The sequence below is a fragment of the Zingiber officinale genome, chromosome 10A (genome assembly GCF_018446385.1).
Source record: "Zingiber officinale cultivar Zhangliang chromosome 10A, Zo_v1.1, whole genome shotgun sequence".
NCBI lineage: Eukaryota > Viridiplantae > Streptophyta > Magnoliopsida > Zingiberales > Zingiberaceae > Zingiber > Zingiber officinale.
Window position 1 is genome coordinate 93,978,783 of NC_056004.1, and position 17,807 is coordinate 93,996,589.

The window sequence follows — 17,807 nt, forward strand, 5'->3', positions numbered from 1 at the left end:
CATGGTCAGAATGTTATAATATTTGTCAAGAAAACAGAATGGCAAATGAAATATAAGATACTTAATCGAAACATCATTATCCAAAAAATAGAGATACCTAGAGGGATGTTTCCAGGATCCGTCAGCAGCTAAAACAAATGGTATGTCAGATAATGTGTCTTTTATGGTTGTATCTTCTTCTGTTAAGATCTTAACATTCAGAAGAATTGAAGAAATAATGTTGGGCTCAGAAAGGAACTCAGAAATTCGGTTTAGTACATGATCCTTGTAAAACAGGAGCTTTGTAGGCTCCCTGACCGATAGGTAGACTTTTAAAATGTTCCTCTCTTTCTCAGATTCAGTCTGGAGGAAATTTGCATCCAACAGATCCTCGTGTATGCCTTCAGGTTTTAACCATTTAATAGGTTTAACCAAGCTACCAAGTTCTCTACTCCTGTAGCACTCAAATATTGGAAGAAGCTTTATTGTTTCAAGGTTCTTATCAGACAGGTGGTTACCAGTAAACCACTTAGATTGGAAAATGAAACTTCGAAGTTCATGCTTCTCTGCAATTGAGGCATTGTTAAATAGATCATCAATATTACATAGCTGAAAACCAATAGCCTCTACAGCATTGAGTATACCATTTGCTGTTGCATCTAGAACATATTTGTTTAACTGTGGATGATCAATTGACAAATCAGATATCAAAAAGAAACATCCTAATTTTTGCAGCAGCGAATACATGTTCTCACTCCATCCTTCATCTCTAATGACATTTGAATTCTCAACCAGCTGCAAGAGACACCCATTACTAACTGGCAATATAGGCCACTTAGCAAATATTGAAAGGTCTGAGCACGACTCTTTCAAATAAGTCCATAACAATCCTATCCATTCTAAACTAGGCTGGCCTTGGAATCCAGGAGTCCAAGAAACCTTTTTAGACTGTAGCCATTCATTAGGGAGAATTCTAGGAAATAGTTCAGCAAAGGAAAAGCACGTTAAAACATGCATATTATATTGCCCAGAAAGGCCCAAATCATATAATTTTTTGAAAACCTCAGCTGGGATGGAACGATCTACAAGAATATGTGGAATATATTCTTTAAGAAGATCATATTCATTTTGGCTAGTAACAAATATCTTGTCACCTTCCCCGCATCTGCTAATTGTTGTGAATGATCCATTTGCCAAGGGAATTAAGGGCAACCCTTGCAACTTCTCAGAAAATGATGATGCTATAATATCACTTAAGCAATATTCTAGAGTCATTATCACCGTCTCTTTATTTTTAAAGCCTCGCTTTCGTCGAATAAGTAAGGTTCTCAGTAAGTGGGGATTCAAAAAATGCAAGGACGGGCATGCATCTAAAAAAAATTCAACAATTGGCTTGGACAAGGATATAATAGGCAAACCAGCTTCAGATAATGCTTCTGAAAGCTCAATAGCCTTTGGGAAATTAAAATCAGGAAAAATAGCTTGTTTGGTCGAGATCCATTGCCCTCCTCTGGCCTTGGTGTAGAGAACCGGTAAATCAAGATCAGTGATAGACAAATATACTTTCCGGACCATTGAAGCCCATGGTTGAACCCCTGTAACAGTGGGCCAATGTGAGAAGAATAGATTGCACAGACCAATTTCTTGGGCAAGGACATTGATCAAGCGACCAAGAGTAGGAGCAATAACATCTTCAAGGAGACAGATGTTCCACTCAGAACGTGCTTTTCCACCTCCAGCCATGTCATTGCCAAACCATATATCCCTTCTGTTTGAAGATAATTCAAAATAAGCATTAACATGGACAGGCAGCCCAGTACTAATTGGCAAAGGCAGGAAGCAAAATGCTTGTCCCTCAAAGTTTTTCCGAACTTGTGAAACTCTGGAAAGAGGCTGATTTAAAATCTCATTTAGTTCCTCTGCATTTCTTATGTCAACAGAACACAAGTAGGCAGCAACAGAAGCCCAAGGGATCAACTTATGTGATCTACGATCCAAAGATAAACATTTCTTCTTAGCAAGCCCACCACCTATACTTTCATTTATTACCCAAAAGTGCAATTGTTGGCCTATATGATTTTGCTCCACAATAGCAACTCTTTGACAGTACCAAGGCAAGTCTTTATCTTCAACATTAGTTAGCTTGTTCAAGAATTGATCCATATCCATTCCACTTTTGAGATGTCCATGAACAAAACTGAGCATAGAATGATGAGGATGTGGTTCCCGTACAAGGCCACTTGTTCTGTGCTTAGCAACACTATAAACTAACTGCATTGGTTGATCAGTTCCATCCTTCACAAATATGGTGATCTTTTCAACATTTCGAAGAAAGACTAATGCTTGAGATACCACTTCAGAAAAAGAACCGAAGAGCTTTTCGACATCCTCAGGTGTGTATTTTTCTTTCTTTATTTGGCTTCTAGAAGCAACCAACTCATTCCTTAGAGGAAACCGAAAAAGGGTACCTGGAAACGGTTCCTGCAAATTGCAACCAAACTGCAAGAATGGAATGAACTGATCAGGAAACTGATCCAATATCCTCCTTCCCGCAAATCTTATCCTGAGACCTGGATGAGAAGGAGAAATTCCAGGTAGGTAACAGGCATGAGGGTCAAACATTACAATGTTCTCTCCAGAAACAAAACTAGGGACATCAGTAAAGTGATACACACAGTTAAAGCCAAGCCCAAACCGTCCAATAGCAAAAGGCTTTTCAAGTTTACTGTCTTGACCAATGCGAGAGATTGCATAAAGATCTTTTGAACTAAAAATGGAGTTGTTAAAACAGTAAAGTGCAGGGCCCTGCCATTCAGCCATCTCAGGAGAAAGAACAGAGGAAGTTCCGTACTGGCTCTTATCCAAAAGAAAAACTACTTCAGAAGCATGTGCATCCTCTGCATTTTGGACAAGTTCAAAAAGAATCCCTGGTCCATCTGCATACATTTCAACAATGTGCTTGAGCCTAGTTGTTAAAGCTTCATGCTGACCAAAAGCCTCAGCAACCCCTGACAAACTTAAGTTCATAGAATCAGAACTCTCAGCGAGCAGCAATCTACGAAGAGAGCGAACCCCAAGCTTTTCTGCAAGATCATTTGAAATGTTGCCATGGACAAATTTGAATACTTCTCTATTTGTATCAAGAGTGATAGCAGATGTATCCCCATATAGACTCTCACCAGAACCGAGCAGCCATGGAGCATCATTGAATACCAAATCAGTGGAAGGAAGCAGTCTACATGAAACATCTGGCAAATATATCTGAACCTGTAAATCCTGAGAATGAACTTCAACCAAATGTTGAACCAGCAACATTATTGTTCTGAGTTCTTGCCCATCAAGTGGATGGCACTTTTTTCTTGAAGCGATTCGAAAGAGAATATTGGCATAATCTACTGGATTTAAAAATTCCTTGATACCAAGGTCCAAGAACAATTCTTTGAATACTGCTAGATCAACAGGAATAATGCGTATATAAGGAGATAAATGAAGATTTCCATTGAGGACTACTTCATCTGCAGTTGCAAACCCATCACCTACCCAAATCCATCTACAGCCCTCTAAAATAGCTTTAACAATATCAATCTCATCTGAACCAATCAAATTTGTCAACAAGGAATATATCTTTGGCATCGCTAGTGCCAGTTCTTTTCGAAGCATCTGGTCCTTGACAATCTCATTATTTTTCCCAAGCTCAAGCAGTTGAGCTGCAATTACACTTCCACTTGGCGGAGAAGACCAACCTAAACCGGAGGACAAGGCGGAAGAGGAACATTCTCCATCTAATATGCGGGTGCTTGCAGATACTAGCCACATATCTCCCTGCAATCTGACTACCTTTGGAGGTGCCACCATAGATGTGACAGAAGGCCATGGTAACGCTGGATGTGGTGTTGTAACAAGGACAGGGCACCAGCAAATCTTTCCAAGCTCATTCCAAAATTTTTCAAGATCAACTTCTGAAGATACATCACGGGGCCTTAGAACTGTAGAAACCTTTGAGAACACCATATTAATCTTTCTAAAATTATCAGACGATACATTATGCAACCATTTAACTGCATTGACCTCAAGATATGAAAGAAGCACTTTACCCCGCGAATGAGCCTTCACTTGATCCTGATGCATCAAGGATTCAATTTGATGAGCACTCTCTAAAATAGTATCAGAAGATACAGAAGTCTTAAGCCCCAAAAGAAGCAACATATCCAGAACATTAGGTTCACCATATGGACCAAAAGGAAAGCAGTCTGATTCTTCCAGAAGAGCGAACAATTCATCCACACGAGGATCGTAAACGGATCGTGGACTCTTTAAGCTCCCATTAATTGTTACAACAAATTTAAGTGTCTTCAAAGACTCCTTAAAAGATGGATCTTCTGAACACAGCTGAGGAAGATCTTGCAGAATTAACAGCATGACCGTGTCACGAACAACAGATTGTAACTCATCGATTCTGTCTAAAATATTCTGCTTGTAAAATATTGTCTTCTTCATCCTCTCAATGCCAAAAAACCTTATTAGGATATCTTCATCACGTTCAGAGATGCAGAGAATAAAGTCATTACCCAATAAGTAATTAGGAATGCCAACAGGTGGTAAGAATTTCTTTGAGCTCTCTAAATCAGAAAATTGCGAAGTAATAATCTGTTCACCGGTGTAAACTCGAAAAATAGGTAATTTTTTGCAGCTTTGTATGTCTGAATTAGACAAACATCCCGAATAGTACCACTTGGGGTCTAGAAGAAATTCAGCGAGTTCATTCTTTTCTTCAACAGAAAATGTTTGAAAAAGAAGCAGCAGCTGATAGTTGTTAGAAGAAAGTGATTCAAAAATTGAATTCAGAACACCAAGAGCATCACCATCATAAACATACAGTGGCAATTCCCGATGTTCAATGGCATATTGCTTATCCAATATTTTACAACCAATCTTAGTAAGGATCTCTTTCATTGTATCCGATAACAGCTCTGCATTCAACAGCTTCGAAAACTTGGAAGCACGATAGACGTATCCAGTTGTTGATGGCAATATGGGCCATTCATTTAATAATGTCAAACTATATGGTTGATCACGCAGATACTGCCAGAAATGTGCAAACCAATCTTTTGACGGAAATACAGTACCCAATTCTGGGTCCCAGGACACTTTGTTTTTAAATTTCCAATCTACAGGGAATAACCTTGGAAATAACTCCACAAAACTCTGGCCATCAAGAAATCTAATATTTGCCTTGGAGCCACTAGCAATCTTAGACAATCTACTAAATAAATCAGGAGAAATACTCCTGTCAACTATCCTATCAGGAATTAAACTCAGCAGCTTGTATTCAAGATCATTGCAGACAAAATATGAGGATCCAACAGATGCCTCATAAATAGATCCAAATTCACCATTTGCTAACGGGAGCAATGCCAGACCATTTGCACATTTACTAACCTCAGAATCATCTAAATCATCGATGCAGTAATCTAATAAAATTAATTTAGCAGTTCTGCTTAATGCAGACAATCTTATGCACTCCTTTAGAAAACGCCTTACTGATAAAGGATTCACAAGTCGTTCACTAAAGTTCTGGTAAACATTGTGCAACTTCTGCATGAGCGCATTAGGAAGATGAACAACAGGCATCCCCAACAAAACAAGAGCCTCACCAAGCTCTTTACTTTTGAAGAATTTCTCATCATGAACAAAAGCTTCATTCAGTGATATCCATCTTCCTCCCACAAATTCTGAATAAAACACAGGAGATGATTGAATAATTCTATAGATAGTCTCAATTAAAATGTTCCAAGGCTCCTCATATGAACCAGTTGGCCATAAAGAATAGTATAATCTTGTTGGTCCGACAAGCTTACGCAAACAAAGCATTAATTCATTAAAAGCTGGAGCAACCACATCTTCTAATAAAAACTGGTTCCAGTCAGAGCGAAGTTTTCCAGCCCTGTCCATGTCAGTTCCATACCATATGCTGCGTCGATTGGAAGAAACTTCAAAGAAACCATTCACTTGGAACGACAATCCAGTAGCCACTGGCAGTGGAAGAGAACAAAATGCTTGTCCGCGTCTAAGAACGCTATCCTGCAAATCACAATTCCAAAAGAAGTTTACATCACTTGGATTGCATGTAAAAAACTGCGACATATTAAATATATTCAATTTTGAAAATCATGCAGAGTAATGTTAGAATACTTTTTAACTGATCTCAAATAAAAATTCCAAGGAACAGTTATAAATACCAAATTTTGTAGAAGCATATTATCATTAAAAATGATTGGACAACCATTCAGCCCAAAAGCTTAAGTTTCTAGGGAAAAAATCAAGTTATAGATCTATGGTTTAACACATGGAAACAACATGTTAAAGTCCAGAACAAGGTTTAAAATTTGTGAACAGTCTCCATTGCAGAATGATTCTTTCTGTAAGGAGATAGCTGTGCTCTAGAGTAATGAAGTATCAATGTTATAGCAAGACCTGAAATCTTTAAACTAATGCCACCAAAAAGTTCTCTACATGATATATCATATGTGTTTGCTAAAAAACTGGACATAAGAATAATACAAAAAAATACAGCTGAAAATGTTGCCCCTTTTCTCATACAATACAATCAAAAATAAGAAAATTACCTCAGGCAAGTCATCAGATATACATGCGGCAACGGACGCCCAAGGCAACAAATGAAGATCATATTCTTTTGCGGCATCAATCGCAAAAGCACCAATTCTACTTGACGGTGATGCCATTGCCTGTACTATGACAAAAGAATCATTCTTTTTTACTGAATATGCCCCAGAAGATGACTCACTCAAAAAATCCAAAGAAAATGAATCTATTTGCATATCAGATACATTGGCAGAGTCAGAAAATCTGGCAAGTGCCCTACGGTGCCAAGCTATAGTTTCATTCAGAGAACTGAGAGAGCATGAGTGTAACTTTCTTGGTTCAACTAATTCAGATTCCCAATCATACATTTCAATAGTTACTATGTTTTTAAGAAAAATAAGACAAAAAATAGATTCCTCATAGAGTTGCGAAAACATCAAAGAAATATCATCTTCCAAGTATGCCTGCCGAGAAAGCCTACTAGTAGCTGCTTGAACTGCATTCCTCAAAGGTAAGCGAAATAAAGTTCCATGAAAAGGCCTTTTCATATCACATCCAAATGCACAAAATGGTGAAAATTGATCTTCATACAATGATATGGCTGAAGAACTGACATAATCGAGACGCTTTCCAGGATTTGCGGCTGAGATATTTGGAAGATATTCTCCTTGGGGATCAAATAAAACAACATATTTGTCACTTACAAAAGATGGCAAGTCAGTCAGATGGTACACTGAGTTAAAACCAATCCTAAATTCAGACAAACGAAAAGTATCAGAATATATATATTTGCTAGAGTTCCAAGCCAGAAAAGGCAACAGCTATCTTCATTAGTTGTAATTCTACTAGACACCAAACATAGCCATCAATTTGAACATATTTTCCATACTAATCTATGAAAGACTTTTCCTCCAAGCATTGAATAAGTAGAAGAATTTTAATAGCAGAAATTATTCAGCTGATAGCAGTTCAGTAGAAGCGTGAGAAACGCATTTACTATACTTGTAGAGATAATAAATAGATTACTAATAATGATAATGCAAGAAGAGAGAATGTTAGTTTCATATTCTATATTAATGACACTATTTAAAGGGCCTAGACAGCATAGTTGCCAGTATTATTAATCTAATACTATCAAATAAATTGATGGGATAGAAACATCATTTCATGATACGCAAGTCACCAATGTAAAGTCAAGCTTATAACCGTACCTGCATATATTTACAACCTGAAGTCAAACTTAGTTCCATACCAACACTTTTCATTGTTACTACTAGCTTAGTCCAAACAATAAAATAACTACTATATACCTCTAGTCTGAGTCTTTTCTTGTCTCCACCGGTACTCAGTTGGCTAAAGGATGGTAGATTTGCTACAATGGGGTAGTGATCAATTCTCCACAGGCGAATCCCCAAGGGGAAAAACTTCTCCCACCGCCTAGCAACTAAGTTATCCCATGATTTACCTCCCTTCACATAACCTACGGACAAGAGGACACCTATGGTGAGCTTAATTACCTTTTGCTACAATAGTCTAAGTCTTTTCTTATCCACCCCAATATGCATGCATCAAACATATTAAGGAGACAGTAGAAACATCAAGGCCATAGAATCATATTCATGAAATTAGGATATGATGTTATTGTGAATAACAGGCATTCAGTGAGGCTTAAAACTTTGAAGGACCCTCTCTATCTCTACAAGAAGCAATTGTCATGGTAATAATATAATGGCAAATATTGCCTGATTCATGTCACTGCCCCGTCTATCAGTACAAATAGAATGAAGAGGAAGTGGATAGATCACCCAAAGCGTCCTGTCTTCCAGGCCTGGGATTGCTTCTGGCTGCCTCCAATCCGGGAGATAGAGGCGAAGTCCTCCTCGGTGAAGACGGCGTCATTGTAGGCGAGGAGCGCGGGGCCCTGCCACTGCGCGAGCTTGGGGGAGAGTAGGGAATCGGTGCGGTGGGTGCGGCGGTCCAGGCAGAAGCAAACCTTGGTGGCGCCAGCGTCGTCGGCGTTCTGGATGAGCTCCTTGAGCACGGTGGTGCCCTCGGGGTAGTTAATCAGGATCTCGCGAATGCGCCTGGTGAGGTCTACCCGCTGCCCGAAATCCTCGAGCAGCCCGAGGTCGGGAGCGGCGGAGGAACCCATCCGCCCTCGCGATCAAGACCGACAGATGGAAGAGGACGAAGGCAGCGGCATCGCCAGGAGAAGAAACCCTAGAGGGCACGACGAGGAGGAGGGTAGTCGGGAGTCTCGTCGTCGCGGAAGGAAGCGAGAGATCGTTGGACTGTTTCTTGGAGCACAAGGAGGGCAAAGTCAAAAATAGAGGATCGGACGAAAACTTTATGCGGAGCGAGCTGCGGCCGATGAGGCGGGGAGTTGCACAGAATTTGGCGTGCGAAACCAACGAATGCACGCGTTCACTGTGTGCCAAACTGCCAATCCTATGGAGGAATGCAATACTGAATTGGCTAATGGGCTGAGCCAAATCCATCTAGCCCAACTCATGGCCCAATTTGACCTCAATAATTTCGCCGTGAAAAAAAAAGCGAATAATCAAAAAAGAAATTGAAATGGAGATACAGCAATCCACGTGATTCGGTGAGTTGCCATTTCGAACAATGAGGTACCTCGGACGTCGCCCTCAAGGCGTACCCAAACCAATCGTGGCCGTACCTTTCCATCGATGACATCATTTCCAAGTACGATTATGGGTCACCGTCCTTTTTATTCTTTTCATTTTTTAGACCCACCTGATGGCCGCCATTTTCGACCACTAGTATCGTTCCACGTGCCCACCTGATGGCCTTACCGTTTCCAACTTTGCACTACTCGGACATGTTCAGACAGTCACACACTCACACGTACCACAAGCCTTCGGTGGGGCCCGGCGTTTTCTCAGTGGGTAACCGCTTCATGTGCCAATGATTTGGCAGGTAACAGAACGGGGCGCAGTTAAGAACTTGGTGGATCTGGACCGTTGGATCGGCAGTCTTGGAATTAAGGTTGCGACTTCCAAAAGGTAAATCGCAGGGACGAGATCGAGCCACCTGTTTCGGTTAGAACTTGACACTTTGCCGCCAAAGTGGCATTTGATCGTAATAAAGCTGGAGTCGAGGGGCGAATGGTGACGGCATCTTTAACTAAGGAAGAAGAGGGTGGAGGCGGAACGGGATGGGCACTTCTCCATTTGCTCGAAATCTGATCTCGCGGAGAGGAGAAGAGGAGGCGGAGATTTGGGAAGAAGGAAGAGTAGTAAAAAGGAGAGGCGAGGATTTGAATGAAGAATGAGGCAGAAAAGCAAAAGGGCGGCGGAAGAGAGAGCTTGAGGCTTGGCATCTAATTTTGCATCCAGATTCGTACTGCTTCTTTCGAACTTCAAATTTCCGATATTGTCGATCTATGCTCTCGGGAAAATAGAGGCTTTTTCTCTGCCTCCCCATTGGAGAGGAGGAAAAGCAGGAGCACGGCATAGAGAAAGGAGTAAAGGTTCGAATCTAATTAGAATTTTGTTGTCCGTGCCAATCGAGAGGAGGAATAGCCTCTGGTGCGTGCCGGAGATTGATGAGTGTCCAAAATCTGTGATTTGGTACTGCTTCATGCTTCCACTTTTTAGTATCTTTAGTATTTCTAGTATTTTTGTAGATTTCCTTGTCTTTTGTGTGCTTATTGGGCGCTTCGATTTTAAGTTTAAAATTTCTTATTTCTTCTTGAGTGGTTTGAGAAGATTCAAGAATGCGGGTCTCGGAGGTCTTTGGTGAGATATTTCAATCAAGATTGGCTTTTTGGTTATATATTTTTTTTATCGAAGCTATCCATGTACTAGTTTGATCTCGTCTGTCGATGTTGTTTGAGCTATTTAATATCCCTTTGAGCACCAAGGTAGTAGCCCAAGGATTAACTTCATTGATGATTGAGTTCAAGTTATAGAATCTAAGAGAGACGTCGTATTAATAAAAATATTTATTCTTTTTAAATTCTACTGACGCCATTGCCCATGGTCCTTCTGCAGGTAAGGCTGACTTTCTTATCTCTTTGAGGTATTTGTTCTGCTATAAAAAAGAGAATTAAAGATTTTGGCTATTTGTATGATTGGTCGCAGTTATGGATAGTCCATGATAAATAGGTGCTATCCAAGTGCAGCAGTACAAGATGGAGGCCAATCTTAACAATGGTTTTTACCAGGAGAGTAGGAGTTCTCAATTTAATTATCCTCGCATGGTCTGTTTCCAGTCAAGTGCAATAGATAGCTCAACAGGGATGGCTCCTGGTGACGTACCTACTTTGGCTGGAAACACTAACATGGTCAGCATTCTTATATCTGCTGGCTTTGGCATGTCAAATCATATGGATACTGCTATTTGAGCTCAATACTCAGCAGGATCTGTTTTACAGGAAATGATGCCTTGGTTCAGGCATGTTTCGAGTACACCTGAATATTGGTCTCCAGATGAAGTGGAAACATTGAACAAAGGCTTAATAAAGTATGTATGAGATCTACATTTCATATTTTATTGAAAATCTTTTCTTTTTGATTTTTATAGTGGTGGAGTGCTATGATGTCTTAGTTCATAGAACAAAAAGTGTCATTGAATATTGAAGATTAGACTTGAAAAGGGAATGAATTTAGTTTTTTCATGTTTTTTTCCTTGAACAATTTTCATCTAAATATTCCTCGACAATTTTTTCTTTCTGCTGTCTTTCACACATTGGCATCTTTTGTTGTCTACGTACATTTTAATGTTCACAGCTTAGCTGGTTCTCATGCTTTTAGGATTTTCCTTTCATGCTTGCCTATTAACCTGTCTATGAATCTACCATAAAATCTTCCTCCAGTCCTTCAGTTATTTGTTTGTGATCTACAGTTTTGCAAGTGAATCAAGGATACAAAAGTTCACCAAGATAGCTGCTATGCTGCCTCAGAAGACAATAAGGGATGTTGCATTGAGATGTCAGTGGATGATTGTAAGTTATTTTCTTGTTGTTATGAGTTGTCACATATTCTTCAGCCATAGCTTTGTGTCTATTATTGGCAGATGGACACTTTTGTGTCATTATCTTTCACTTTGGATGTTCTACTTATCTTGCATTACAATTTTTAATATATATATATATATATATATATATATTCATCTTAAAAAATAATGAAACTAGTAGATAGATTCCAGGTACTTGTTTGACTTTTTGTTTTGTTTTGTTTTGGAAGTTTCGATGCAAAAGCTTGCAGCCTACTCTGATATACTACATAAAATAATGTTAGACACATCTAAGTATTTACAGGGTGCAGGTATGCACACATCAGTTGGATCTTTTTACAAACACTAGAAAACATCTTATCATGTTCTCTACTTCATCGCCTGAAGATTTTACTGTTATGTTTCATACAGTTGGCTAATTCTAACCACGTCTATCCCCCACCAATGTTCTATGCTTCTTTTGGTGTGGGAGGTTATGTTTAAGTAAAATACATTTGTAATCGAGCTTAGGCCGTTGAAAAGGTTTGGTTAAAATTTCCTCTGCTTTAGAGATACCATGCTTTGTAAGCAGAGGTGGAACACTGTGAAGGTCTTTGGGTGCCCCAGGCACTGAGCAAGTTCAGACTAATTAAGTTGGAAGACTTTGGGAGATTCATATATATTAACGCTTTACAAAATTTGCAAGTATCTTGCTTATTACTTGAAGCAGAAGTTTTGTAATGCACGGGGCTAAAGTGCTATCTATAAGATCCACAATTTACTATGTTTGATCTCATATTTATGTTATCTGTGTAGTGTCCATTTGAAGATTATATGTAGACAATGCAAGATAATATGATTGTAACCACAGGAGATAGTTTGTTATGGAGATTGATTTTGGTTATGAGAGAGTGTGACTATAAGACTTTCTATTATAGATTTTTCATTCAATTGATTTTGGTTATGAGAGTGTGTGACTATAAGACTTTCTATTATAGATTTTTCAATCAATTGAAATTGGATCCAATCTATAAATCAAATCTCGCCTTCATTTGTAATATACATAACTTATAACTTTGCCCCTTGCATGCGCTTATCTTATGGACTTCTATATTGTCAAATACATCAGCCAGAAAAAGAGGAAGTTTTTCAGCTAAATTCCCAGATACCAATGGTACACCCACCATGGGGCTCCAATACAATGACTAATTATGGCCTTTTCATCTTCCAAGAAAGAAGATTTATGAAAACATGTAACACTAAAGATTGCTGCTTCAAAGCTTATGACTATGATTACATTAAATATTTCTTAAACAGTTCAATATATAGAATGATATCTTAGGACTTTTGGTTCTGGAGCTGATGTTATCTATTAAATTGTTGCATTTTTTTGTTTTACCCTCTTTTACTAACTTCACTATACCTCTAACTGTATTGACCTATTCAATTGCTTCTTCGTGTGAGGGGAAGCTAATCTAAATATTTAATGTATCTATCATTTTCACATGTCAATATTTAATTATTTTATGCTAAATCATGCTTAACCCTAATAAAGAAAATGCTAGTTTGCTCAGTTGGTAATTTTGGAAGTTGTTGCCTAAATCTTTGGGTTTGAATCCCAACTCCTAGAAGGAAAATACCATTTCAACAATCTTTATAATACATGTTGCATTCAACCAAGCAGATTAATGATTCATTGTGTTAGCAGATTATTTTTGTATGTTACAAAATGCCAATCTGGCTGTAAGAATCTAAAATGTACTGATTCAGATATGACTATTCTACAAGGTTATAAATCTAGGTGCTTGATATTCATTCTCTAAAAGATTTTATGGCTGAATTTGGAATTTGACTTGGGGCATTGAGTGTCCCAAGAGTCAGTCAAGAGTTTGAGTACATAGATGCCATGATTTAGCTCATGATGTGCTATATTTTTGAAAAATCATGAAATGTGTGATCATTTTTTATTTTTGCTCAAATTTTATGAATTGTAAAGTTATTGAAATCTTTTCCAGAACAAGGAAAATGGAAAAAGGAGAAAAACAGAAGAATATTATGCAACAAAAAAGATAAAAGATATGAAGGTAATGCCTAAGACTTTTTCTCATGGTTTGTCTTATCTGGTATCTTATGAATGAAGTTTTTTTTGTATTTAATTGATCTTTCTTTTAGCAAAAATGAAGGAGGATATCCCCACTTATGGTCAAGCATGTTGATTATACCCACATCAATATTCAATAATAATAACTTTTTAGTGTAAATGGCAAATTATGAACAAAAAGGAAATGTGCAAAAATGTCCATGACAACCCACCTGTTCATGTAAGCATGATACAATAAGGAGTTTATACATCATCCTAAGGGGAAGGTGAAATTAATGACCGCATCACTTGAGTGAGATATATTGTTGAAAATGTGATGATTTGTTCATGCCAAGTAAACCAACTGTCTAAAGATGAGACCCCTGTGGGTGTGGACTTTGGAGTTCATATTTGTCTTGAGAGGAAGCTCAAGTAATTATGCTAATATGGCCGTGTTAAAATGTGTCTATGGGGTGCACCATATGACACTAATCTATCAGTTGATATTTTTTGAAAAATTAGTGATTTATGTTAGCTCACCTTAGTTATTTATTTTGTTTGATGAACTACATGATATCATGTAAAAAACTAATGCTTGGATGCCTATAGGAAATTTTAAATTATTTATTAATTGAATATGTTTTGGCTTTCATTCTTTTCTCTTGATGTGTTAGGAAAAGATGATGGGTTTTCCTTCCACAAATACTTCTGTGGCTCCTAATTTACTAACAATGCATCATATGAGCATCCATTATCAGCTTCGAACCGAAGGTTCGCATAAAATTTCTTAAAAGATGTTGGTTTTCACATTTTTATTAATTTTTTTGGTTTGCATTTTTATATTTGACAAAATGAATTAGAATCTTTCATCTAGCAAATTTTACTAGTGTTCTCCATGAAATAACCACATGCCCACATCCTTATTACATTGTGTCAAGTATGAATGATTTCCATCTTATGGTTCTTCCATACTTTCTCCGGTATTTGCCATCAAAAGCTATTATATATCCATTTTTTCTACCCATGGTATATTGTGAAGCTTTCTGTATTTTACTTTTGGTTTTCAATTTATATCTTCTCAGTTACTTGTATCATCTGTATGAATGCAATTCACCACATTTGGTTGACAAAGACGGCTTACTCCACAACTTCCATCCTTACGTCTCATGCGTTAGATTGCCAGCCAGCGCTAAAATTATGGCAAATATTCAATGAATGGATCCATTAAATTATTGTGCTAATGTTAAGTTGTTCTCCGGAAGGAACACGTTGTAGGGTTCGACTGTAACGTCTCGGCAAGGACTGCTACATCTCCAGAACTTGGGTATAGTGCTAAATATGCAAGAGTTCGTGATGCAGGGTCCGATTGTAATGTATCAACAAGGATTGTTACATCTTTATGAGAACTTAGTTGTAGTGTTAAATAGGCAAGAGTTCTCACACCATAGGTTGGATAAAAACAAATATGATAGTAAAACTAATAATCTAAGATTTAGAACATGAAACATAGGAACTCTCACTGGTAAATCAATAGAAGTAGTAGATACGATGATTAGGAGAAAAATTAGTATTTTGTGTATACAAGAGACAAAATTGGGAGGCGAGAAGGCAAAACTGATAGAGAAATAGGGTTTTAAGTTATGGTACACAAGAAAGAGTAAAGCAAAAAATGAAGTGGGCATTGTTGTAGATAGTTCGTTAAAGGATGAGGTTGTAGGGGTAGTTAGAAAAATGGATAGAATTATAACCCTTAAGATAATAGTGGCGAAAGAAACTATAAACATAATTAATGTATATGCACCGTAAGTAGGATTAGATGAAGCTACCAAATCAAAGTTTTGGGACGACTTGGATGAAATATAAAGCATTCCACCAAATGAAATGATTTTAATAGGAGGTGATCTAAATGGGCATGTTGGAGTGAAAAATGAAGAATATGTGAGGGTATGTGGGGGTTATGAGTTTGGAACAAGAAATGAGGAAGGGAAAACTGTTGGGACCTTTACGTCCGCTAGAGGGGGGGTGAATAGCGTCTCACCCAAATCGATCGCTTCCTACGTATTCGTTAGTGCACAGTGGAAAACAAAGAATACAACCACGAATACAAATATGAAAGCTAAATACAAAGGAAGAGATGCAAACCGCTAACACGTTCGTTTACATGATTCGGAGATAACTTGCTCCTACTCCACGGCGTGTCCGTAAGGTGGACGATCCCTCAATCCGTCGGTGGATTAGTCCCCGGCAAACTCCGACTAGCTCAACCTCCTTGTGGGTGGAGAAACCTCACCACAACTCCAACCAAGACCTCTTGGCACACAAAGATCTCTTAAGCACAAAAGACTACTAATTAGACTTTAACTAAGTCCAATTTCGTCAACCATGCCCAAGCACCCCGAGCTCGATTAAATAGAGTTCGAGAGGAAAACACTAAGCTGTTTTCCCGCTACCAGTCGACTGGTGTATGCACCAGTCGACTGATCCTTTAAGTGAAGCCAATAACCCTAAGATTTAACCCCCGAGTACAATCACTCAGCACTCGTCCTCGCCCGACCAACCTAGACCTAGCCTTCTAGCCTCCTCCATCAGCCTCGCGTCCCTCGGATGTCTCCCCATCCTTCACGTCTTGCCTTCTGGAGCTTCCTTCGGCCTTGTCCATATTGTCGGGTCTTCCTTTGCCAAGAGGCTCCTCACCTCCGGGACTTCATCCATTGCCAAGTCACACTTAGACTTACGTTGCCAAGACTACATGCTTGGATTTACACCGCCAAGACTCATCCTTGGACTTTCCTCCTTTGCCAAGATCACACTTGGACTTTCCTTGTTGTACCTGTATCCTGCACACTCACAATACATATCAAATACAATAATAAACCTAACTTAAATCTTTGCCCAAACATCAAAACCTAGGGCACCTAGATTGCTCTAACAAAAACTATATTAGATTTTGCGATAGCATATGACCTTATCTTAGCTAATACGTTTTTTAAGAAAAGAGAAGAACACTTAGTTACGTTCAAAAGTGAGAATAATAAATCGTAAATTGACTTTCTTTTAGTTAGGAAGAAGGATAGAAAAATTTGTAGAGATTGCAAGGTCATCCCTAGAGAAAGCTTAACTACCCAACATAGGTTAGTAGTGTTAGATATACACCTCAAGCATAATATCAATAAAAAGAAAATATATACGACTCCTAGAGTTAAGTGGTGGAAGTTAAAGGGTGAGAAGCAAAATATATTCAAGGAGAAGGTAGGAGTACAAGCATTAGGTGAAATATACGATGATTCTAATATAACATGGGATAAAATAGTATCAAAGTTGAAAATAGTAGCTAAGAGTGTACTCGGTGAGTCAAAGGGACATGCACCATTAAGTAAGGAATCTTGGTGGTGGAATGAGAAAGTACAAAAGAAAGTGAAGGAAAAATGAATAGCTTATAAGAAATTATATATTTGTAAGAATAAGAAAAACCTAAAAAAAATATACAATAGCCAAGAAAGAAGCTAAGAGAGTACTGAATGAAGCAAAGAATGAAACTTTTGAACGATTATATCAAAAGTTGGATACAAAAGAATGGGAAAGAGACATTTATAGAATAGCTAAAGTGAGATAAAGGAAGACAAGAGATCTTATCCAAATAAAATATATTAAAGATGAATGTAATAGGGTACTAGTAAACGAAGAAGAAATAAAAGAGTGATGGAAGAGGTATTTTCATCAAAGGTTTAGGTGATCAACTTAACTTAGATAATTTAAGTAGGTCAAATAAGCATAGAAATTTAAATTTTTATCGTAGAGTTCAAACTTCAGAAGTAGAACAAGCTTTAAATGGGATGCATAATGGAAAAGTCGTTAGACCAGATGATATTCCGGTAGAGGTATGGAAGTGCCTAGAGAAACAAGGTATTGAATGGCTTACAAAATTATTTAACATGATATTGAAACGAAAAAAATGTCTGATCAATAGATGATAAGTACTCTAGTTCCCTTATATAAGAACAAGGAAAACATACAAAATTGTGCAAACTATAGAAGTATTAAATTAATGAGTCATACCATGAAACTTTAGGAAAAAATAATAGAAAAAGATTAAGGAAAATGACCACGGTGACCGAAAATCAATTTGGATCCATGCCTAGAAGATCGATAATAAAAGCTATACCTCTTCTTAGACAATTAATTTTTT

At 38.0% G+C, this 17,807-nt stretch overlaps 2 protein-coding genes across 9 annotated transcripts in view; one reads left to right on the top strand and one right to left on the bottom strand.

Moving 5' to 3' along the window:
- The window catches only part of LOC122027168 (sacsin-like), a 36,303-nt gene extending 27,298 nt beyond the window's left edge, over nt 1–9,005 (bottom strand). Inside the window, exons 1-3 of the mRNA XM_042586065.1 lie at nt 8,388–9,005; nt 6,606–7,332; nt 98–6,060 (exon numbers count right to left, since the gene is read on the bottom strand). Of these exons, the coding sequence (XP_042441999.1) occupies nt 98–6,060; nt 6,606–7,332; nt 8,388–8,734 (7,037 nt within the window). The 5' untranslated portion in view covers nt 8,735–9,005. The remainder of the gene's footprint in view (nt 1–97; nt 6,061–6,605; nt 7,333–8,387) is intronic.
- Nucleotides 9,006–9,724: 719 nt separating this feature from the next.
- LOC122026100 overlaps nt 9,725–17,807 on the top strand; it is a 12,645-nt gene continuing 4,562 nt past the window's right edge. The window contains exons 1-7 of one of the 8 annotated variants that reach the window (XM_042584740.1): nt 9,725–10,175; nt 10,599–10,626; nt 10,713–10,891; nt 10,982–11,070; nt 11,452–11,551; nt 13,557–13,625; nt 14,296–14,392. In XM_042584740.1, the coding sequence (XP_042440674.1) occupies nt 10,739–10,891; nt 10,982–11,070; nt 11,452–11,551; nt 13,557–13,625; nt 14,296–14,392 (508 nt within the window). In that variant the 5' untranslated portion in view covers nt 9,725–10,175; nt 10,599–10,626; nt 10,713–10,738. Of the gene's footprint in view, nt 10,176–10,598; nt 10,627–10,688; nt 10,892–10,981; nt 11,071–11,451; nt 11,552–13,556; nt 13,626–14,295; nt 14,393–17,807 lie in introns of all 8 variants that reach the window. The other 7 variants (XM_042584741.1, XM_042584739.1, XM_042584742.1 and 4 more) reach the window with 7 other exon arrangements.